Source organism: Arctopsyche grandis, chromosome 7 (assembly GCF_051622035.1).
Source record: "Arctopsyche grandis isolate Sample6627 chromosome 7, ASM5162203v2, whole genome shotgun sequence".
Taxonomy (NCBI): Eukaryota; Metazoa; Arthropoda; class Insecta; order Trichoptera; family Hydropsychidae; genus Arctopsyche; species Arctopsyche grandis.
In genome coordinates this window covers 5,946,072-5,970,624 of record NC_135361.1, presented here as the reverse complement: position 1 = coordinate 5,970,624, position 24,553 = coordinate 5,946,072, and the positions used below count along the sequence as shown (strand labels likewise).

Below are 24,553 nucleotides of genomic sequence, written 5' to 3'. Positions count from 1 at the left end.
TGTACAGCTCGAGTATATCCAGAGACAAGGGCGACTTTGTCGGCTGACTAGTTGCGCGACCAGATCAAATGTATGGAGCCTTATGGAGCATGTCACATTGTACAACTCACTGGTCTCTCGAGCAATAAATTCCACCGACCAGCAAGATTAATCGCAGGCGTTTGGTCTGATATCGACGATTTTATTACTTGAACGACCAACACGATCTCTCAAAATGTATGGCGTTGTATTGGAAACAAGTCATCCACTTGTTTCTTCTTGAAAATTTTTTTGCTTTTTATTAAATAGCAGTAGATGATGACACTAACAAAACATTGTAAAAATTATGTATTTCGTTATGTTTGAACTAGAGTAACTTTTTTTGAGAATACCAAGCAGTATTGATGTATGTAGGCTTTTAAGTGGATCAAACGTTAAAAAACTAAGAAAAATTGACTAATAATAATTTTATTAGATTGATAAATAATAATATACATATAAATCACGTATTTAAACTATAGTACACATTATTCAAGAGCCTTTTGTATTTTGTAACCAGGTCCTGGCGGCTCAGCCGTCAGAGATGTTAATTTTCCGAGCGGTTCAGCTGCAAACCTTCCGTTCCTTAAACATCAAAATAAAATTTAACAATAAACAAACCTTCTTAAATGAATCATTCAATCAATTATAAATATAATTCAAAACACCTAGGGCCCGGAGCAGGTTGATTTCCAGCCTTTAAAGCATCTAAAATTTCTACAACATCTTCGGGTTTCAAGTCCTCCTGTATATAAATACACCAATTTCAATTTATAGTATCGCATCAATCAAGATATGTGATGTATAATCGTTCAAATTTTACACTTACATAATAATCGTCGTTTACTTGCATCATCGGAGCGTTGACACAAGCCCCCAAGCATTCTACTTCAGATAGATGGAAAGTGCCACACGGACTGTTCTGACCGACTTCACATTTGAGCTTGTCTTTGATGCATTGCAAAATAGTATCAGATCCTTGCAACCAGCACGGAGTAGTCGTGCATACTTGAATGTGATACTTTCCAATCGGCTTCCTATAAGATTAATACATATAAAAAATCAATAATTACAATTCTTATACTGGAAAGTCGAAGCATATCAAAATGTGTACCTTATGAACATGGTATAGAATGTAGCCACTTCGTATACCCTCATTTTGGGCAGGTGGAGAATTTCGGCTACTTTGTGCATGGCTGAAATCGGCAACCAGCCGTGCTGCCTTTGAGCTAAATCCAAAAGTGGAATCATAGCCGCTCGTTTGTGTCCTTCAGGATATATGGCCAAGATTGCGTCAACGCGCTAAAATAAACACGAAAAATTAGCACGGAATTGAAAGAATTTCAATGTACTAGAAAATAAAATTAAACCTTTAGATTGTCTTTTGTGAATTCAAACACCAGATCCGCATTATCTTCAGGCGAGTCTCGATGAACGAACAAACTATCGTGATGGTGAATAGCTGATGTTTGCAACTGCCTTATTGTGACTTCTCTCTGTATATGAAACCATTTGATTAGTTAAATCTACTAGGAACTAAATATACTTCGCAAGATTTAATTATAATATTGTATGCTTTATGAAGACTCAAATTGGATTGATCAAAAGTGTCATAAAAAAATAAGTAAGTAGGAATGGAATATTTAAAAATGTAGAGAAACATTGAAGTATCGACTTTTTGACATTTAATCATTGAGAGGTTATGTTATGTAATTTAGTAAATAAGAGATAGAAGTGAAACTGACAGGTGCAAGAGTTGTCGAAGAGGCTCCTGAGAGCAGCCGAGGCGCCCCCAGAAGAGCCCGCAGCCCTAAAACGCCCCGCAACATTTTGTACAATTTTCTCTACAACCCCCTGATAATAACACAGGACAACTGGCTCGGTGGTGCCAGTGTGGAGAATATATCAGGATTTTAAATTGCCATAAACAAAAATGACAAAGAACAGCAATTTTTGTTCGGTTCGGTGATTATTGGTCACAAAGCACTCCCCCAAAAGGCACTAAAATCTCTATAACGGAACATCTGGCAGCTGAAAATCCATCATACTAACGATAAGGGTCTACCTCACGGGACCGAAAGTGAAATGGTCGAAAAAGCAAATTTCGGAAAGCAAAGATCGAAAATCGAAAGATCTTAAGTCGAAAGATCAAAAAAAAGGGTGAATGGTAAACGGTACTATGTATATATAATATGGGTTTACGTGACGAGACAGAATGTTAAATGACAGAAAACGCAAATATCGGAAGGCAAAGATCGAAAATCGAAAGATCTTAAGTCGAAAGATCAAAAAAAAAAAAAAAAAATGGTGCATGGTAAACGGTACATACTCACTTAATTTGGGCGTGCAGGATACAACAGGAACAAGAGGAACATGCTTTTCCTCCCGTATTCTGCGCGCGCACATTAATACGGGAGGAAAAGCCTGTTCCTCTTGTTCCTGTTGTATCCTGTTTGCGCAAATTAAGTGAGTATGTACCGTTTACCATGCACCATTTTTTTTGATCTTTCGACTTAAGATCTTTCGATTTTCGATCTTTGCCTTCCGATATTTGCGTTTTCCGTTATTTAACATTCTGTCTCGTCACGGAGACCGATATAATATATATCAGTGACATGCGGTGAAATTATCTCTCTTTTTGTCATATAGCCTTGTTTAATGTGGGCTACGGGCAGGATACGGGAGGAAAAGCCTGTTCCTCTTGTTACTGTTGTATCCTGCTCGTACAAATTAAGTGAGGATGTACGACGGGGGGAGAGAGAGTTTTACCGCACGCCACTGATATATATACTAACCGTTTTTCATATGTATGTATGATAAACGAATATTTTCGACTTTTTCACGGTCACCCTAACGATAACTATATCATACTAACGAAAATTCGAGTGCCAAATATTCCGCATTTGCAGTTTTCATAGCAAAAATTGTCTTTGTGACCATCGCAATATGGCTAAGAATCCAATTACCTTTTTGTTCATCTCATATTTACCATATTGCGAATAAATTTTATTCATTTTTGTAAATGTATAATAAAATGTAAATTCAATTTTCACAACTTTAACATATTGTTGCGTGGACGTGAATAGGGGGCTTCCAGGATCGGAGAGAAAGGTGCAGGAGGGTTGTAGAAGTCGTTTATTCGTTTGCTCTCGTCGGCGCTCCAGGTCGGAAAAGTTTCCAGGCCGAGAGCGCCCCATATTTATACCCGTTGGGCGCAACACACATACATACATACACATGTAATAAACTATTGGTCGATGAGTGGGGCGATCCCATTGGCCGTTACATACGGCTTATTCATTCGGCGAGGACATTTTGGCACGAACGAGATATCAGGTGATTAGCGCTCGTAAGCCATTGGTCCACGAGCGCCACCCACCTAATCTATACGTTACAATATCATCAATAAATTATAAAACTCATTTATCAGACCTAAATTGCTATAAGCTTTTAGTATATAGAATCCTCATTTAAAAATATATGTTATATGTATCAAAAGGGTACAGAGGAGAATTACACAGATACCTTCTGAACTTAAATCGTTGTATGGGGGATAAACGAATGAGACGACTGGCATGTTGAATGCACGTATTTTATTTATGACAACTGAAGGCAGAGTGAGTAGCTAGCTCCGAACACAATCGAGTTGGTCCCCACTCGCAGGAAGGTGACCAAACTCGACCATGTCGTATAGCGAGCCGCCATAGTTGAAAATAATGAATCTCACTACACTAGAGACGAAAAGAATAAGAGGCCATTTAATCGAAGTATTTAAAACAATAAATGATCATTGTAATTGTCGGTAATTGGATTATTACGCATACAGCCATCGCCCAAAAAAACAATTTTGGCAATTAAAATCGCGAATACTTAATATTTGGCACTCGAGTTCTTCTTAATATGATGGACTTTTCGGCTGCTAGATGTTCCGTTAAAGATATTTTAGTGACTTTTGGGCGAGCGCTTTGTGACCAATAATCACCGAACCATAATTTTCATATGTCCAAATTTATTGCGTTCAATGAAAACATTCATCTCAGAGGTCACACGTTCTGACTCCAGAAAGAAAAAAAAATCGAATAAATTGATCAGAGATTCCTTCTTATCAAACAGAGTGGTTACAGTGGAAGTCTTCACTGTAAAAAAAACTAGATATCTTTCTTAAATTTAAAAGATTTTTTTAATTCTTTTCCAATATGTTTTTTTTCTTTTCTTTTAGTTATGGTACCGTTCCAGATATTTTATTTCTCTATTGTGTTTTTTTTTTCATATTTGTTATTTCTTCTATCTTATTATTGTTACGAATATTTTTGTGTTTATTTTATTATTTGTATAAGACACATCCCGTGGGTCTATCAGCTTTGCCGCCTTACCCATGTATTTTTAAATAAATAAATATTAAACTAAAATAATTGTGCTTAAGATGAAAAATAGACATGAGATTAAAAAATCAAACATTTTATTTAGAAACCCCAGCTGTATACGACAGGTCATTTGGAATATTTTCCAATCATGTATTTTAGAAAGTATCATAATTTTACGAAGAATATCATTTATCAATAAAATAAAATAATTGCTGTTTTTAGTACATTTAATTAAATACATAAAAAAATCATATAAAATTCATGTTTTAAAATTAATTTCAAATAATGCAATAAGTATTGTAAAGACTAAAAAAAATCATAATAGATTTTTCACATCTTAAAAATATCACAATGTTTTTTAGGGAGAACAACTAATTTTTGTAGTTGCAAAAGCTACATTATATAGTACAATACATTAGAATTGTAGTTTGACTAAATACACATAATAGACATACATACATTACTTACAATATACATGTAGGGTTGGAATTGAACGAAAGGCTGATGTATGGGCTATGGCTGAGAAAGAGTATGTTACGACTGATTGTGAGAAGGGGATGAAAAGGGGCAGAGATGTAACGGTTAGTCGCAGTTGGACCTGTGCTCCGCGCGGTTGATCGCTAACCCTCCGCACGTATCGTCTTAATAAACAACATGACTGAAAACGCACGTGTTTGATCTTCACCTCAACCGTGGTCCTGAACAGCGTCATCTGTCAGGATTCTCTACCACATACATATTATACTATACCTGATTATAATATTTAATATTCATCTTCTACATAATATGAGTATTAAATTTATTATACATTGTATAACAAAATGATTCAACAGACTAATTCGAATCACGTAACAAGCAATCTACGACTTCCCGTGACAAGACAGAATTTTTGTACATATATGCCTTCGTTTCCCACAGAATGTCTACGATGATGTCGTTTGAAGTCTCATCCAGCGGTACGTTTGCCGATATCGGAGGATTGAATCTGTAATATGGAACTCCAGCTGTAGAACACCAGGATCTCGCTCTATCTACCAATCTACCATCAGATCCAGCAATCTAAAATGATATATTTCCATTGCATTGAATTATTAATACAATAAATTAACAAATAAAAGCAACTCACTAATTCTACAATTAGATTTCCTAAGTGTTTTATACGAGAGGCAACAATTAAAGCTTTCCCTAAAATTCCAGACGATGACCAATTTGTATCAAAAAGACTATTTTCAATTTTTGTGTACGGAACTAAACCTGAAAATTTAAGTACATACAATATTTGATAAATATTCATTAAAATCAACCGTGATTTTATGTAATATATGTAAATGTGTTCATAGTCACCTGTTCCGCAGCTCAAAACTATCGTTGCAAAGTCAGTAGTATCGCTTTGTCCGATGGCACGTAGTGCTAAACTATATTCCAGCATATCCGTGAGTGCATCCAAAGTAGGATTATTTGCTATTAATCCACCGTCTAAAAAGCTTTTGTAGGAATTAAAATAAGTAGGTGCTGCCGAAGTGCACCGAGCTAGTTCCCATATGTGTTTCTTTGGTATGTGCGAAGATGACTCTCCACCTAAGGAAACATATCGACAAATATTAGTGTCATTTTAAAACACCGCTAAATAAAGAAAATAAACTTAACATTACCGAAATTCAATATGTCTACAGGTGAAGTATAATTTCTGAAAATATGAAGACACAGCGGATATCGGTCAGTCTTCACACTAGTGATCAATAGTTTCGGATGTTTAATGCTTGAAAATAGCGTATCTTCAGCTAAAAGAATATTTAATTTATTAATTTGAATTATCCAACTATGTATATGTACGTGTATAACAATACAAAAGTAGTATAAAACCTACTGAAATATTCCTTGAATAATTTTTCAATGCTGTCCGAAGTGTACGGTCGGTCGCCTTTGAAAGCTTCATTTTTGAATTTGAAAAATAAACGTCGACACTCTGACAGACTTCTTCCGGTTGACAATGCTAAAGCTAATATTCCACCGGCACTGGTACCAGCGACCCAATCGAAACAGTCGATTATAGACCGACCTGCTAATATTTCAAACTCCGACAACATCTGGATGAGAATCAAACCACGAACACCGCCTCCATCCAAACACAATAATCTAAAAAATATAACAAGTATAAAGAAAAGTCCTAATTTATCAAAAGGAGCATAGTATGTATATGTATCTGGAGATTCCGGTGAATTGTTCGAATGTTATGTTACTATAGATTACTAATGTTGATTTCAATGGAAAGGAATTGATACACGAATTAAAATAAAGTTATACAATGTTATACATAAATATAATGTAAGGTAATTTATAGGCACGCGCACGTATTAATAGTAAAATGTTGAGTGCGCGCATTACACGCTCGCCGATCTAACCCATTCACCCGGTCGAAATGATGAATTAATGTGTGTGTGCGTGTGTGTGGTTTCGTGGATGTGTGTATGTGTGAACGCTCTCGCGCAGCGCATCTGACGCTGACGTCACCCGTCTCAAATCAGGTGCTCAATATCAACAGTACATGTCAGACGCTCCACACCCCCCCCCACTTCCCCGCTTCTCCTCAACACGATCGACCGTCACGCCACATCCCTATAGCGAATGCTTAAAATGCACACATTAGTCAGAATGTATCATCATTTCTCTAATTGGTCAAACGTTTTAATCTACGTGGACCACTTCACTCTTATTGGCCGTGCGCCTTATGGTGCTTACGGACTAAACCAACGACGATTTTGGGCCAACTTTTTAACCAGCAGTAGCGTACAAAATATCGAAATAAAATTAAATTTTAAAATTGACATTAAATATCAAAATCAAGCTAAAGAGCGAGATTGAGCTAAAATTAGATCATCGTTGATGTTTTATCGCATTTAAAACCAGAGAAATATTATAATTTCTCTACTTACGAGCGAAAAAAAATATTGTTAAAGTCGTCACGAGATGTTACTGTATTTCCACGTGGATGATCGATAAAAAAAAAACAATTCATAAAAAAACGCGGTGTCGGATGTCGGTGATTTGTCAAAGGGTTTTTTTTCTTTCATCGAAATAAAATTAATAATCACACATTATCCGATAAATTTTACCTCTGAAATGATTTAATAACTTGATTTATTTCGACGAGAGAAACAATTGAAGAATAAAAAAATCCGTTTGATGTGACCGACAACACCCCGGGTTAGCAAAAATCGTTGGATCACCCATACTAATACATGATATATTCTCAGTAACTGCGCATTACGGGGAAGTAAAAATAATGATTCTTTGATTTTTTTTCGATCTTAGTGCGTATCTTCGTAAGTCAAAACATCTTCGACAAACAAAAGTCGAGGATTACCTGTATGTGATTGTTGATGATCTAATTTTAGGTCAATCTCGAAAATTTATTTAAATTGTGCATGTTCTGTTTTAACTTTCAATATTTAATTTTAATTTTAATATAATGATTATAATTTTATTTTGATACTTGAATTTAATTTTAATATAATAATAATAGTTTTAATTTTGATATTTAATTTCAATTTTTAAATTTAATTTTTATTTCGATATTTTGTACGCTACTGGTTTTAAAAGTTGGCCTGTGGGCTGTTCGTTGGCTTGGTGCGTACGCACCATTATTCGCGTGTATTTCTATGCACAAAATATACTCTTGGCATTCTAAAATTTGTTTTTTGGAAATTCCAATACTGGTCGAGGCGTCCGCCACATACCCACAAACAAACATACATACATACGTCCGTTTTTATATATATTTTCGCAACATTGTTTTCAGCTCATATTATGTAGCTACGTTTTGGCTGTTTTGAATGAATTCAAGAAAAACGTTTTATTCGGGGTGTGGTCCTTGAGTTTGCGGCCCTTAAATTACCTAAAATTGGACTGCCCTGTTTTAGATTAATGCTTGAGATATGATCTACCTTCCACCGGTTATTTTCCGCTTTTCAATAGCAGCTCTTTCCATACCGGCAACAGTCAACATGTGTTCCAGTGGATTCTTAGCTGGATGAGCCCCATCAGTCGGAGTCATCGCACCATTATTTGTACCACTGCTGGAACAAAAATCTTCACAGCCATGCAAGTCTGGTTGGCACCTTATCAAGAAAAATACAATTAATAAATCAATTCATTTCCAAAGCAATAATCTGAATTACATTGCGAGTTGCATCCACCTTTTCGCTCCGACGGCGTGTAAAATGTGCAGCAACTTGGCTGAGTTTTCCTTTCGGATGTCTATGTAATGTCTTGGCGTATAGCCTTTTTTATCCATAAAATTTATTTCAGCTCCGAACACGATGAGAGCCTTGACAATTCTAATGTCGCCGACTTTAACGGCGTCGTGCAATGGAGTGTTGCCGTTGATATCGTCAGCCGATGGATTAGCACCGTTGGACAGAAGCGCAATTGTGCAATCGTAATTGGAATTGCGAACCATCAGGTGTAGAGGCGTTTCACCAAATTCATTGATATCGTTTACGTCACATCCGTTGAGGATTAGACTTTCTAAAACGGCACTCGATTTGCACACGTGCAGAGGAGATGTCAAATTTTCTTTTACCATATTACCCGGAGCTGCAAAACCACGCAAGTTAAAACACTTTATAATGTCATAATTGTGTGCGGACTTATGCGAGTACCTTTAATTGTAATAATAATCATATATACATACATAGGCCATTGTGGCGCATTAGGTTCTTCCTGTAATGCCACAATGGTCCAAAACTAACTATAAATAAATGATATCGCTATTCTGCGTGTCTTTCTGAGATAACGCTCGCCGTACTATGTATAATAGTCGTTTCGATTTGACATACGTACATGTAGGGTAGGAATTGAACGAAAGGCTGATGCATGGGCAATGGCTGAGAAAGAGTATGTTACGACTGATTGTGAGAAGGGGATGAAAAGGGGCAGAGATGTAACGGTTAGTCGCGGTTGGACCTGTGCTCCGCGCGGTTGGTCGCTAAGCCTCCGCACGTATCATCTTAGTAAACAACACGACTGAAAACGCACGTGTTTGGCCTGCACCTCAACCGCCACATCCCAACCGTGGTCCTGAACAGCGTCATCTGTCAGGATTTTCTACCACATACATATGTACGTATCATATGGATAAAGGTCTGTTCATACCTATCCAGCACGACCCGTATCCTGCAGGTGTCATGCAAGTGCGGATAGTATTGTTACGTATACTAAAAAAAGCCGCCGAGTAATTGCGATCGGATTAGGCCGGGTAGCGTCCTGAGAGACCGTGTGACCGGTGTAAGTGGTTTTAAGGATTAGCGATAAGCTAAGTGCATGAAAGCTAAACAATGATTGCACTATATATATATATATATATATATATAAATATATAAATATATATATATATATATATATATATATATATATATATATATATATATATATATATATATATATATATATATATATATATATATATATAGATATATATATATATATATATATATATATTTATATATATATATATATATATATATATATATATATATATATATATATATATATATAAATTAGATAATAAAAAAAAATAGAGTTCGCGTTGTATGGTATACACAGACGGACGTGTTTACCTACCTTTCATCCCTTTCTACCGATATGGCCACGATTTGTGCCTGTAGAGTGGTGATAAACGAAGTTCTGGCGTTCATACGCAATAAGATAGACACCCTAGATGAAGTATCACTTGTCCAAATATGCGACTTCTTTACTGAGGATGAAATGATGGTGGCGAGAAACGTGCTAATTTCACTTCTGCCTGATGTGCGAGATACACGACGACAAGGTGATCTAAAAAAGTTAAGATGTATTCAAGACATTATTAAAATGTTTAAAGAAACAGATGTGTCTGTTCTACCAAATTTTGGCGCTGTCAACCTGCGACGTTTGCCTCCTGTTTCTTTCGATTCGATTGATGTTACATCACTACTGAGTGCCATTCAAGATTTGAAGGAAGAGGTGAGAGTTCTGAAGTCTCAGGGTGGGGCGAATGATATTTCTCTCATTAAGGATGCAATAGCTGAGTTGCGCGAAGATATGAACAAGATCACTTCCGATGTTTCAAATCGCGATTTGAATGCGTCTAACTTGGTGGAAGAGATATTAAAAAAAACCGGAACCTTTGCGGATGCCGTACGTAAGCAGACTAATAAAACCAACAAAAATAATAGCCAATCGAAACTACCTCCTGTGCCGAACGCATCGAATAATGTTACATCGAATAATGTAAACAAGCAGAGAGCGTCAACCAGTGGCGGCGCTTCGAAAAATGTTACATCGAACGATGCAAACAATCAGGGAGTGTCAACCAGTGCTGGCGCTCCACTAGCTGAAAATGATAACAACGATAATTTCAAATTAGTTAAAACGAAAAAAAACATTAGACGAAGTGCCAACTTAAGAGGCACTTGCAAGGATTCTGAATTGCAAGCTGTAATTCCAGAATCTGAAATTTACATCTCTAGATTCTCGTTAGAGACGAATGTCGAAATAATTAGTACATATTTAAAGAAAAAAGTAAATTTCAAATTCACCTTAAAAGAACTACCATCTCGAACAAAATGTGGTTTCAAGTCTTTCATTGTTGCAACTGAAGCCACGAATGCAACAAAACTGCTCGTGCAAGATTTATGGCCGACCGGAATTGTTTTCCGACGTTTCCGAAAAAACTATATTAATGGGGGACAAAACAATAACAATCGTCAGCTATAATTGTCGCTCTTTTCGACGTACTGAATCCTACATTTCCAAACTATGTAATGAGGCCGACGTTATTTTGTTACAAGAAACATGGTTTTTAGAATTTGAAACTGTATACTTGAGAAGATTCCATCCATCATTTGAAGGCACTGGTACATCTGCAGTAGACAGCGGTAATGGACCTTTAGTTGGACGTCCCTATGGTGGTGTTGGTATATTGTACAAAAAAACTTTTACAGTCACCCAAATTGACCTTCATAATCCGAGATTACTTTGCATTAAACTTCAGCAAGGTGATATTGAATTGTTAATTATTAATGTATATATGCCGACGGCAAAACCAGAAAACTTTGAAGATTTTACTACTTGCTTGGGCATTGTTAATGCCGCTATCGAAGATCATAGTCGCTCGAATTTTATTGTCATGGGTGATTTTAATGCTCATCCTGGCTCTTTATTTTGGAACGAACTACTATCCTTCTGTGAAGAAAATCATTTGAGGATTCAAGATTATGCGTGTCTTCCATCTGATACATTTACATATGTTAGTGACGCACACGGCTCCTTACGGTGGTTGGATCACTGTATCACATCTGAAGGAATTTTAGGATCCATTAAAGATTTTAAAGTCCACACTGACGTAGTATGGTCAGATCATCGCCCGCTTTTTGTTATAATTGCTTCGAATGGTCTGAATCGTTCGAGACCATATCACAATTATCGTCATCGCGACATTGCAACTTGGATGCCACGCAACCCTTCCGACATAATTGCATATTCACTAGAAATAATTAACTCTTTGGATCGTATTGTATGTGATAATAATCTTCAAAATTGCAATTTAAGAAAATGCACTGATACTGAGCATAGGACTCCCATTAATTACCTCTATCATTCGATTGTAGATGTGTTGAGAAATGCCGCTTCGACATCATTTTCTTCACCAACGCATCAGTATAATGATAAGAGGTTTAAGGTGGTTCCTGGTTGGAACGATCAGGTAGCGGCACGCTACCTAGATTCGAGGAACTCATTTATAGAATGGGTCGCAGCGGGCCGCCCTTCTACAGGAGAAATTGCCGACCGACGTCGTCATGCTAGGCATGTTTTTAAAATTGCACTGAAGGTATGTCAACGCAACGCTAATCAAAATGTTATGGACAAGATAGCTCTATATCATAGAAATAAAGACTTCAAGCAATTTTGGAATGCTACAAATGCTATTTTAGCAGTAAACAGTACTATCCCGGTACATATTAATGGAATCTACAACCATCGGAGTATTGCCAATATGTTTAGCAAGCATTTCAAAGAGTCTGTTTCGGATTTGATGGGCAGGGCTGATATGGTTATGTCTATCTCAGAAGATTCGTTTTTCGTCATAACTGGCGAAGAAGTTGAAACTGCGTTAAGGTCAATGTCTGGAGGGAAAGCAACTGGTTGGGACAGCATTAGTACGGATCATGTTCTGCAAAGTGGTAAGAATTTCTTCATCATATTAGCAAGGCTTTTCAATGTGATGATTTTGCATGAACATGTACCTGAAGAGTTTTCAAGGACGACTATTGTTCCTGTCCTCAAGTCATCAAAGCTTGATGCTTCAGTCATTGACAGCTATCGTCCTATTGCTCTAGCCACCATTTTATCTAAAATTCTAGAGAAGATATTGAGTTGCAGATTAAGTGGCTACCTTTTGTCAGCTGATGAGCAGTTTGGATTCAAGAAGCACTCGTCGACGGACATGGCCATCTTCACTTTAAAACAGGTAGTGGATTTTTATACATCGCGAAAAACTTCCGTATACGCCTGTTTTCTAGACTTATCCAAGGCCTTCGATCGAGTGGATCATGATCTACTTTGGTCCAAACTGTTAAAAAGGGGAGCTCCAAGTCAAATCGTGAGGTTTTTAGCATCCTGGCACCGGAATCAGTTCAGCCATGTACGCTGGGGGAATTCATACTCTGATCCCGCTTCTTTGAAGTGCGGGGTTAGACAGGGTGGGTCAATGTCTCCTGGCTTATTCAACCTTTACATGGATGAACTTTCACATCGCCTTCGACAGACTGGAGTTGGTTGCCACATAGGAGGAATATGCAGTAACCACATCAGCTATGCGGATGACATGGTGATCTTGGCGCCTTCTCCGTCAGCTCTGAATCGCCTCCTGGAAGTTTGCTCGAGTTATGCTGCAGAACATAATATGCGGTATAATACGAGTAAATCCATGGTATTGATTTTCCGATACGGTCGAGGTCCTCATTTCGTCCCCAACATTATTTTAGATGGGCGTAATCTTGAAACTGTTAGGGAAGTCAAGTATCTGGGACACTTGCTGACGGAGGATCTATATGATGACCGTGACATCGAAAGACAAAGAAGAGCCATTTGTGTAAGGGCAAATATGCTGGCTAGACGATTTTTCCACTCCAGTGTAGAGGTTAAGAGACAATTATTTATGTCCTTTTGTACTAGCCTCTATACTGGTGAATTATGGACCAGATACAAGCGGGAGACGATGAGGAAGATAAAGGTACAATACAACAACTGTTACCGTGCTCTTTTCGGGTTACCTAGGAGCTGTAGCGCGTCGCAAATGTTTGTAGAAGGGCATGTGCCTCATTTTGAAGCCATTCTCAGGATGAGAGCGGCCTCTCTACGTCTTCGTATATTTTTGTCGCCTAATTGTCTTCTTGCTGCTGCATCTTCTCATTTGCATTCTTCATTGTATGTTCGATGGATGGAACTGCTACACCGACCGCCTTGAATAGACATAAAATTATTATTATTTATTATTATTAGACTTATTTATTATTATTTATTTATTATAATTATTATTATTATTATTTATTATTATTATTATTTATTATTATTATTATTTATTATCAGTAATATTTATATATTTACTTATGTATTTATTTATTTATTTTTTGTTTACTATTTTTCAATACTTTTTTTTTTTTTATTATCTATATATTATTTATATGGGCGTTGGGGATTGCACTATTCTCCTCATCGTCTGGAATAAAAGCTATTATTATTATTATTATTATTATATATATATATATATATATATATATATATATATATATATATATATATATATATAAATATATATATATATATATATATATATATATATATATATATATATATATATATATATATATAAATATATATATATATATATATATATATATATATATATATATATATATATATATATATATATATATATATATATATATATATATATAATATATAAATATATATAAATATATAAATATATATAAATATATATATATATATATATATATATATATATATATATATATATATATATATATATATATATATATATATATATATATATATATAATATATATATATATATATATATATATATATATATATATATATATATATATATATATATATATATATATATATATATATATATATATATATATATAACTATATATATATATATATATATATATATATATATATATATATATATATATATATATATAAATATATATAAATATATATATATATATATATATATATATATATTTATATATATATATATATATATATATATATATATATATATATATATATATATATATATATATATATATATATATATATATATATATATATATATATATATATATATATATATATATATATATATATATATATATATATATATATATATATATATATATATATATATATATATATATATATATATATATATATATATATATATATATATATATATATATATATATATATATATATATATATATATATATATATATATATATATATATATATATATATATATATATTACAAAGTAACCCTGTTAAATGGCATGTAATAACTCATAAGTGATCCAAGTGATACCTAGGATGACTATCTGTCAAAGCTGACCACAGAGAAGAGTCTATGGCGGTAAGAACTCACTCCTTGAATGGAAATCTCTCTCAAGTACCGCCTTTTTCTCAACACATCTTGGTTAAATGCGAGAAAAATAATATCCAAACCTCCAACAAGGTAAGAGTGACGATGGATGATAGCTTAGCTAATAGAAACCTGTATTTAGCCACGTACAATGTAAGAACGTTATCGAGTGAAGGAAGTGTGCTTGCATTAGAGAATGAATTAGAAAGTATCAAATGGGATTTAGTAGGACTTAGCGAAGTAAGACGAAAACAGGAAAACCAAATAATCCTAAAAAGTGGTAACTGTCTCTACTGGAGAGGGCTACCAAATGGTAGAATAGGAGGAGTAGGGTTTCTTATCAATAAGAGAATAGAAAGAAATATTATAGAAATAAACGACATATCGGAACGTATATGCTATGTTGTATTAAGAGCAGGTACACTTGTCAAATCTTCCAAGTGTACGCCCCCACATCTAGCCACCCAGACGAGGAAATAGAAGACTTCTACGAAAAACTACAGGGCGCATACGATAATAGCCGTCACCACTTAAAAATAATCATGGGCGACTTTAACGCAAAAATAGGACAAAGGGCAAACACAGAAAGAGCAGTAGGCAACTTTGGTACCGGCCAAAGAAACGACAGAGGCGATCGCCTCATAGAATTCGCAGAACACAAGCTCTTTATCACTAATTCATTTTTCAGGAAAAACACCAACAATAAGTGGACTTGGGAGAGTCCTAAAGGAGACAGAAACGAAATCGATTTCATCCTAACAAATGCCCTGCACTCCGTTAAAGACGTTAGTGTTTTAAGTAAAGTAGATATAGGTAGCGATCACAGATTAGTCCGTGCCAGGATGGCCATTAATATAAATTGCGAACGTAGGAAATTAATAAAAGGATGCAGTAACTCTCCAGATTTCGCTCAACTAAGGTCTAGGAAAAAGGAATTCGAACTCGAACTTGGAAATCGATACGGGAAATTAAACCCAGAAGCAGACATCGAGGAATTGAACACTGTAATTAGTTCGGTTCTAGCCTCAACAGGTAAGAAATTAGTTGGACTCAGGAAACAGATTAAGCTAAGCAAAATTTCAGAGGAAACCAAAAATCTAATTAAGCATAAAAGGAAGTTAGATAGGGATAATAATAAGCAAGAATACAATCTAGTAAATAAGGAAATTAAGAAGAGAATAGTCAGGGATGTCAGGGATTTTAACAGCAAGCTAATAGAAAATACCATTAAGAATAACCGTAGCCTGAAAAAGTGCAAACAAGATCTTTTCTTAGGCAAAAACCAAATTATCGCAATCAGATCAGAGAGCGGAGTAATAATTAGGAATAGAGAAGAGATCATAGACAGAGTTTATACGTTCTATGCAAAACTTTACGAGAACAACAACGGTCAATTTCCCGCTCCGGAATCGACACACGGCCAAAGGGTTCCTGCAGTATTGCCTAGCGAAGTAGAGGCCGCGCTAAAAACTGCAAAAGACGGTAAAACCCCAGGGGAAGATAATATTCCCATTGACTTACTAAAATGTGGCGCCCCCCCCCCTAATTAATATCTTAGCTAGGCTTTTCAGCAAATGCATCCAGAACCAAGCTATACCAGAAGGATGGAATAACGCAACTATCATTTTAATACACAAAAAAGGCGACAAAAGCGATATCAAGAACTACCGACCCATTAGTTTACTTTCAGCGGTCTACAAGCTCTTCACGAAGGTTATTACAGAAAGGCTGAAGAATATCCTCGACGAGAACCAACCTATAGAACAGGCAGGGTTTAGGGCAAATTAAAGCACAATGGACCACCTCCAAGTAGTTGGCGAACTAATCGAGCGCGCCAACGAATATCAACGGCCATTGTGCCTAGGTTTCGTCGATTATGAGAAAGCCTTCGATACAGTTAGTCATAATGCAGTACTTAACGCTCTACAAACACAGGGAGTGCCGGAACCCTATGTGGGACTGTTACCTGCAATATATAAGAATGCCACAGCTTCGGTTAAAATTTTTTCAGGTACAGATAGATTTAGCATAGGAAAAGGAGTAAGACAAGGAGATACAATCTCGCCCAAGTTATTCAATGCGGTGCTTGAGGGAGTTTTCAGGAACTTGGATTGGGATACAGCCGGAGTAAGCATCAATGGTCGCTTTTTGAGTCACCTTCGGTTCGCAGACGATATAGTTTTAGTAGCTCGTGATTCAGCTGACCTACTTATCAGACTAACACAGCTGGACAGGGAAAGTAGAAAAGTAGGATTAAAAATTGACGTAGATAAGACTAAACTAATGTTCAATAGTTATTGCATGCCTGATAGCATCCCCTTAGATGATAAACCAGTAGAAGTAGTAAATAGTTATTTATTTATTTAAAGTTTGGACCGTTGTAGCATTACAGGAATTCCTAATGCGCCACAATGGTCAAAAATATAACAGAAAAGACAAGAAACAAAATAATAAATTAGACATAACAAAAACAAAACATATATATACACAAACAACTAAAAATAATAATTATTATTATTATATATCGTTTATCGTCTTGAATTCATTCTATGTTTACAAGGTTTTTGTATTTCGTAATATTCTTTCTCGATTACGATTTTCAAGTTATGAATTCCATAAGTCCTCACCAGATAGAGTTTCAAAATTTATCATCCGGACTGACCGAAACCAATCACGACAAGCAAATAATACACCACCACCACGTCGATCTACTCTATCGCGACGATGCAGCCTCCAGGAAGAATCAAAAAGTTCAGCATCAAAAAATGATGAAGTCAACCATGTTTCCGTTAGTGCTACCATATCATCACAAATATGTAGTAGAAACGGCTGAATCAAACGCAGCCAGCTTTGTCCTGAGACCTCGTGCATTTTGGTAATAAATTACCAATTTTCGGTCTCCCAGTTTGGCGCGTGACTTTCTTTGAGACAAGAAACGGCAGTTTTGATTGAGCCAACGGAGGTTGAGCCAATGGAGACGAAACGGAAGAGGAAGCAGAAGAAGAAGCCAACACAGTCACAACATAATCACGACTATCAGGACCATTTGAGCAGGCAGATGTAGGAGAGGAGGCAAACATCGACGTCACTGCGACCGTTTCCATAGAAGATTCACTAATACTTGCAGACGTAGTTTTAATATCAGGCTTCAAACATCTAGCAGCTCCCGTACAAACATCAGCAAATGAAACACTTGGGCGCAGCTCTAATGATGAAACAACGTCAGTGGCAGACATAGAAGTAGTATTAGTATTCGATTTTATATTCTTAATGCTCATTCCCCAATCTTTAAATCTACCAAAATGAACACCAGCAGGCCAAGAACCAGCAGAAAATAACAGGCCAGCGACAGAAGCAGGAACAGATACCTTAAAGGATGTATAAGATCCTCGTGCATTAAGAGGGGAAACCACAATGCCATCCTTTAATCCACAGATGGCACTAACGTGAGTCAAAACCTCGTCACACGAAGTGTCCAATAAGAGCTTCCATATATGTATATTGACATTCCTTTTGACGGAAACAATAATTCCAGAAGCTGCTGTTCCCACCTCAAATTTACGTCTAAGTGGAGGTTGTTCAGCCGAAGGTCGCTCAGGTAATGCGGGTTGTCCAGGTTTTTCATGATTAATTCGCAGACCAGATTTACGTCTATTTCTTTTCTTTTTGCCCATCTTCACGGCTGCATCAGCAACGAGAGAAACAGAAGGAGAAGGCACAACACTTCTAATAAGTACAGGAGAATTCAAGCCTCGTATTAACTGCTCTAAGGATGAAAATCTTTTCTCAATACGATCAATTGCATTGACACATAGTTCACGCCACATGTTACAACAATCGCCCATTGTAAAAATTCAAATAAAAAAAATAACAAATGACAATTTTTTCTTATTCTTTCTTCTTTTGTTATTTTTTACCGTACTAAGTATATAATAATTTATCGATATATATTTTCAGAAATCAGTTTAACCACTGTATTTTAATCACAATTGCAAAATTTTTATCAAAAATGAAAGCAACACCAATAACACTACACACAATGCAAAAACACGACACTATTAATCGATAATATATTCGAAAAAAGCATCCGAATATCGGACAATCAAAACAACGAACCAGCTAGTTAGTATGCTACCTAGCAATTTATATTTAGGTCAAATAATTGACATGTCTGGTAGTAAAAATGAAGAGATAAAGAGACGTATGAAATTAGGATGGAGTGCATTTGGACGGATGAATGCTGTTTTTAAATCAAAAATGCCACTCTGCCTGAAGAAAAGGATCTTTGATCAATGCGTTTTGCCAGTGATGACGTATGGATGTGAAACTTGGACACTGAACGCCAAGATGCTAAATAAAATCCAATGCACTCAAAGAAGTATGGAACGCTGTATGCTTGGCATAACGAGGAAAGATAGAAAGCGGAACACGTGGGTGAGAAATATGACAAGGGTAGTGGACATAGTGGATAGAGTGAAGAGATTGAAATGGCAATGGGCGGGTCACGTAGCTAGGAGGATGGACGAAAGGTGGACAAAAGAAGTGCTTGAATGGTACCCGAGAGAAGGCAAAAGAGTAAAAGGAAGACCGCAAGGAAGATGGGTGAACGAAATTAGGAAAATGTGCGGAATGAGATGGATGAGTGTTGCGCAAAACAGAGACGAGTGGAAGCGTGTTGGAGAGACCTTCATCCAGCAGTGGATGGCGAATGGCTGTAAATGATGATGATGATGATGATATATATATATATATATATATATATATATATATATATATATATATATATATATATATATATATATATATATATATATATATATATATATATATATATATATATATATATATATATACTTATTTCGAGAGACTTATTTCCCTAGAGGAAACATTAGTAGCAAACAGTATATATAGAGGTTTTTTGTTGATTTGTTATTATGTTAGTATTAATGCGTAGGGGTGGGTGGAGGATCCAAGTAAAAGGGTGTAGCGGCTCTATGACATGGTCGGGTTTCGGTCACCATCCTGCGAGCTGGGACCAACTCAGCCATGTTGCTCGCTACTGAACTACTTCTTTCCCAACCGTCATATTAAATAGTCGTGTGTACAACACTCCGTCGTTTCATTCCTTTCAAAGTCGTGTCACAGCATTTATTGGTGATTAAGGAGATACACGCACTGGCAGTGCTCCCTCCAGAATGTCTTGATATCGCCTAAGTACCGCGTTATAAGGGGCAGGTCTCTCAGGGCATCTTTGACGTCCGATTTGTTTACCTATTGTTATGGTCACGTACTAGATTTGCCACAGAAGTGTCCCACGCTACCGCTGTCGGTTCTGAGAACTCTACCGGAATGAGACCGCTATTCTCACTAAGTGAATTCGGGGGAGATAATCCTCGAAACCAATTATAACGGTCACACAGTCTCTGGGATGCTACTCGGCCTAATCCGAGTAGCATCCCAACAGTATGTTTTGTTGACAGTGTTTTAACTCTGACGTACATATGTCGAATCGAAAAGACTATTATCGTATAATAGCGTTATTATATGTATATATGATATAATATGCTTATCAATTATCAATTAAGCTATTTCTTACACAAATATATAAATAATCGAAGCAAAAATATACCTGAAAGTACTGCTCCAGCATCCAACAGGATTTGTAAGCATTCATCTTCTTCCGACTGGCAAGCACAATGCAACGGTGTTAATCCAATATTATTGCGACTGTTTAGCCATATTTTGCCGTCATTTATTGTTAGCAAGTACTGTGAAAAACAAAAATTCAATGATATAAATTATTCATACACTCAATAAGCCATCACAAAATTGTAATATTTTCAGCGTTTATAATTTATGATAATTACTTTGAGAATGTTTTTATCATTGGACGCGGCGTAGTGCAAAACTGAACTTCCAGCACATAATATATTGAGCGAGCAATCGAGCGAAACCAAAGCCTTAACCATCGGTAAATTTTTGTTTGTAATTGCCAACTGAAAAGAAATGTGAAATGTAAATCTTAACATACGTTTTCAATTCTATGTATTAATTTATCAATTGAAAAAATGAATCACCATAATCGGTGTCATTCCACCTTCGAAATCTTGATCGTTTATATGGCATTGTACGGCGGGATCTTCTAGTAGAGTCATTTTATTCATCTTAACGATGAGATGAGCCAAAGACCACATTGGATTTTTGCGCATTAAATCGCATATTTCTTGAATAAGCTTAATGTCATACTGAAAATACGTACATTACATTCAATTACTACAAAAAAATTATTCGGATGTGACCAACCCATGACTTTATCTACATATGTGTTTGAGGAATATTAAACAAAATTCAATAATTAAACATACATACACGTTAACACATACCGGTTAAAAAATTGAGCGCAAATGTAGGGAAACTTAACAGAAGACAAAAGTTCTACTTCCGGTTGTCGGATTTTGTTCGAAATTTTTTTTATTACTTGAAATCACTATAATCATTATTCGTATTAAATATAAAGAAAATAAAAATAATTTAAAAAGTCAAAATAAAATAATGAAATATTGTTTTAAAAATAATACGGTTCGGTGATTACTGGTCACAAAGTCACTAAAATCTCTATAACGGAACATCTGGCAGCCGAAAAGTCCATTATACTAACGATAACTATCATACTAACGATAACTATCATACTAACGAGAACTTGAATGCCGAATACTGTGTATTCGCGATTTTAATAGCAAAAATTGTCTTTGTGACCACTGCAATGTGACTAATAATCCAATTACCAAATAATACTACTTCCGGTTTACGAATTCTGACCAAAACCTTACCAACTCTAAGTTAGTATGTACATAAAGAATACAAATATAATTTTTCAGATTGATACGTTCAGGGGTGTGGAAAGAATCGTGGTCACAACATTATTGATTTTTCTAAGAGGAAAAAATCCCACTTCCGGTTTATTAAATTAAGTGATTTTTTTTTTATTTTCATCACATTGATACAAGAATTGTACTTTAATTTTTTCTTGAAGCGCACACGTGTTTAAGGGGTCGAAATAAATAGTGGGAAAAAAATTGTACAAGAGTAAACTGCCACTTCCGGTTGATGGATGCTTACCAAATTTTATACATAACTTGGTATTAAGCGTAAACTTCTAGATATGAAATTTCAGTTCAATAAACTAAAAGGTTTCTGAGAAAAACATAAAAAACCTCGATTCTCTAGAGTAAAAGTACTATGTACTTTCGGTTGAGGTAAAAATATTAGGGTATAGAATTTATATTTTCTATTACATGTACAAAATTTTCAGTCTGATTCAGTTTGGGAGATAATTTAATTAAAAAAACTTAAAATAAAAAGGGAACACCTATAAGGGGAGGTACCATTTCCGGTTAACTTAAAAATTTGAAAACATTTAACGTCGTATCGATAAGAATATCAGTGCCTGATATTAAGTTTCAGTTCGATATAACTAATTTTGTTCAAAATATACAGACACACACATAGATATTTTTTCTAGATGATGAAAACGTGACCAGTGACCGATTCTGAGTTCGAATCAGTTAAAATCTCGAGTTCGAATTTTCGCATGATCACAAAACTTCATCTGTTGTTACTACGTACATAGATTAAGTAAATATTTGTACGAAACAAGATGAATTCAAGTGTATACTAACCTTTTTAGTAACGCTTACAAAGTACGGAACAGTTTCTTTGACCGCTTCGAATATAGCTTTGGTTTGATTGAGTTCATTGCACCGAAACAAACTGAAAAATACCATCGATATTTGATATAAACAACACACATAGTCGGTTCTGTTATTCAACGAGTCTCCGGGAACATTTTGATGATAATACTGTACGAAGAACCCAAATGAGATGTACCTATATGCAGAATCAGTGCTTTTCGAAACAGGTTGTAGCAATACAACATGATAGGGGATATCATTCGTCGGTATACCCGGCATAGGTCCGTAGAGCATCACACCATTTTCTCTACATATCACCCTTTTTTGTTGATACTTCTTGGTCTGTATGGCGATAACGGTCGTGTTGCCGGGATCTTTGTACATGGAATTAAAAATGTGTATATGTATACACGATGCGATAACAATTAAATTTAGTATACAAGTAACGAATGCTAATTATTGCATTCATATTACAAATTAGCGTATGAGTCATTGTATGTATGAGATATTAGGATATAGCGAGGGCGTATAATTTTATGACTCACCTGATCGAAACATGTTTGATTCGGTGGAAAGCCTCAATTGATGAATCGATCTATATAGTAGTATTCTTCGACCAATATGGTGATGAAGAAGCTCGATGACAGTTCGGTGATAATTACAACCGGTCTCACGTCAGATTGACTTTTCTTAAAGGTGTTGCCAGAATGAAAATATGTCAACTTCAGTATCTGAATTTAGGTAATTGGACTATTCGTCACATTGGTGTGGTCACAAAGACAATTTTTGCCATGAAAATCGCGAATACACAATATTTGGCACTCAAGTTCTCGTTACTATGATAGTTATCTATAGTATTGTAGGCGGGGTAGGTAAGTGTTGACCGTATCCCAGCCTAACGAAACACTGTTGTGCTAGTTTTATAAAGTTTTATTGTTTGCCTATGGTTGTACAAAGGTATGGTATTTGTGGGCAAAAGTATGTCGTTCAGCGGTCTCTGGATATGGTAGAGTGTCGCTGGCTCGGCATTCAGCTATGTTCAGAAGGTCTCTGGATGCGGCAGTGTGTTGCTGGCTCGTTGTTCGGAAGGTCTCTGGATACGGCAGTGTGTTGCTGGCTCGTCCGGCTGGTTGATCTTCCAAGTCCGCGTAGTGTAGTGGTGGCTGGTCAGGAGCTGTATGTTGACTGGTCTGCTGCTGTGTGTTGACGCTTGCTGCTGTGGGTCGACTGGCGTTGTTTGGGTTGTACCTCCTTTTATAGTGTTTCTGGAATCACCTGATCGATGGTGGTGGTTTGTTGATGCGTAAGAGAGGAATTTGCTTTTGTCGAGGCGTAGAATTTTCTGGAATGATTGATGGAAGTGGTTGTTGATGTGTAAGCGCATGTGGTTGTTGATGCGTAAACGAGGAATGCACTTTTGTCGAGGCGTAGAATTTTCTGGAATGATTGGCGCCGTTCCGCTCGATGTAGTTTAATGGTGGCGGCGTGTTTCGACCGTTTTGGTTCCACTCGACTGGTAGGGGCGTTCCGCTTGAGTTTAATATAATGGTTGCAGGTGTGCGACGTCTGGTTTTCGGGAATGTATTCTGCGTCGCAGTAACTGCTTTGATGAATGTGAGTTCCGCAAGGAATGTGGTTTGTTGTTGCGGAATATTCTCGAATGTTTCGATGACGATGACTATGACGAGATTCCTACAGTATGATGGACTTTTCGGCTGCCAGATGTTCCGTTATAGCGATTTTAGTGACTTTGTGACAAGTAATTT

General features: G+C 35.9%; 2 protein-coding genes across 2 annotated transcripts; both read right to left on the bottom strand.

Annotated features, from left to right (window-relative positions):
* Nucleotides 1–426: 426 nt before the first annotated feature.
* ND-24 (NADH dehydrogenase ubiquinone) lies at nt 427–1,913 on the bottom strand. The gene is made up of 6 exons (XM_077434532.1): nt 1,764–1,913; nt 1,389–1,514; nt 1,133–1,320; nt 848–1,055; nt 687–763; nt 427–603 (listed from the first exon to the last, which is right to left on the bottom strand). Exons 1-6 carry the CDS (start codon nt 1,845–1,847, stop codon nt 507–509), a joined length of 780 nt encoding a protein of 259 aa, XP_077290658.1. The 5' UTR covers nt 1,848–1,913; the 3' UTR covers nt 427–506.
* Nucleotides 1,914–4,602: 2,689 nt separating this feature from the next.
* Nucleotides 4,603–23,496, bottom strand: iPLA2-VIA (calcium-independent phospholipase A2 VIA). The gene is made up of 13 exons (XM_077434049.1): nt 23,333–23,496; nt 22,984–23,161; nt 22,776–22,866; nt 21,174–21,341; nt 20,964–21,092; nt 20,726–20,864; nt 8,579–8,978; nt 8,327–8,500; nt 6,250–6,518; nt 6,035–6,163; nt 5,727–5,960; nt 5,509–5,636; nt 4,603–5,441 (listed from the first exon to the last, which is right to left on the bottom strand). The coding sequence occupies exons 1-13, from the start codon at nt 23,343–23,345 to the stop codon at nt 5,217–5,219; spliced, it is 2,277 nt and encodes a 758-aa protein (XP_077290175.1). The 5' UTR covers nt 23,346–23,496; the 3' UTR covers nt 4,603–5,216.
* Nucleotides 23,497–24,553: the final 1,057 nt, after the last annotated feature.

Coding starts and splice junctions, on each gene's coding strand:
- ND-24 (XM_077434532.1), bottom strand. CDS start 1,847: ATGTTGCGGGGCGTTTTAGGGCTGCGGGCTCTTCTGGGGGCGCCTCGG. Junction 1,056..1,132: donor TTCTATACCATGTTCATAAG/GTACACATTTTG, acceptor TTAATCTTATAG/GAAGCCGATTGGAAAGTATC. Junction 604..686: donor CAACCTGCTCCGGGCCCTAG/GTGTTTTGAATT, acceptor TTGATGTTTAAG/GAACGGAAGGTTTGCAGCTG.
- iPLA2-VIA (XM_077434049.1), bottom strand. Junction 21,342..22,775: donor TTGTAAGCGTTACTAAAAAG/GTTAGTATACAC, acceptor ACGTATTTTCAG/TATGACATTAAGCTTATTCA. Junction 6,519..8,326: donor CGGAAAATAACCGGTGGAAG/GTAGATCATATC, acceptor TATATTTTTTAG/ATTATTGTGTTTGGATGGAG.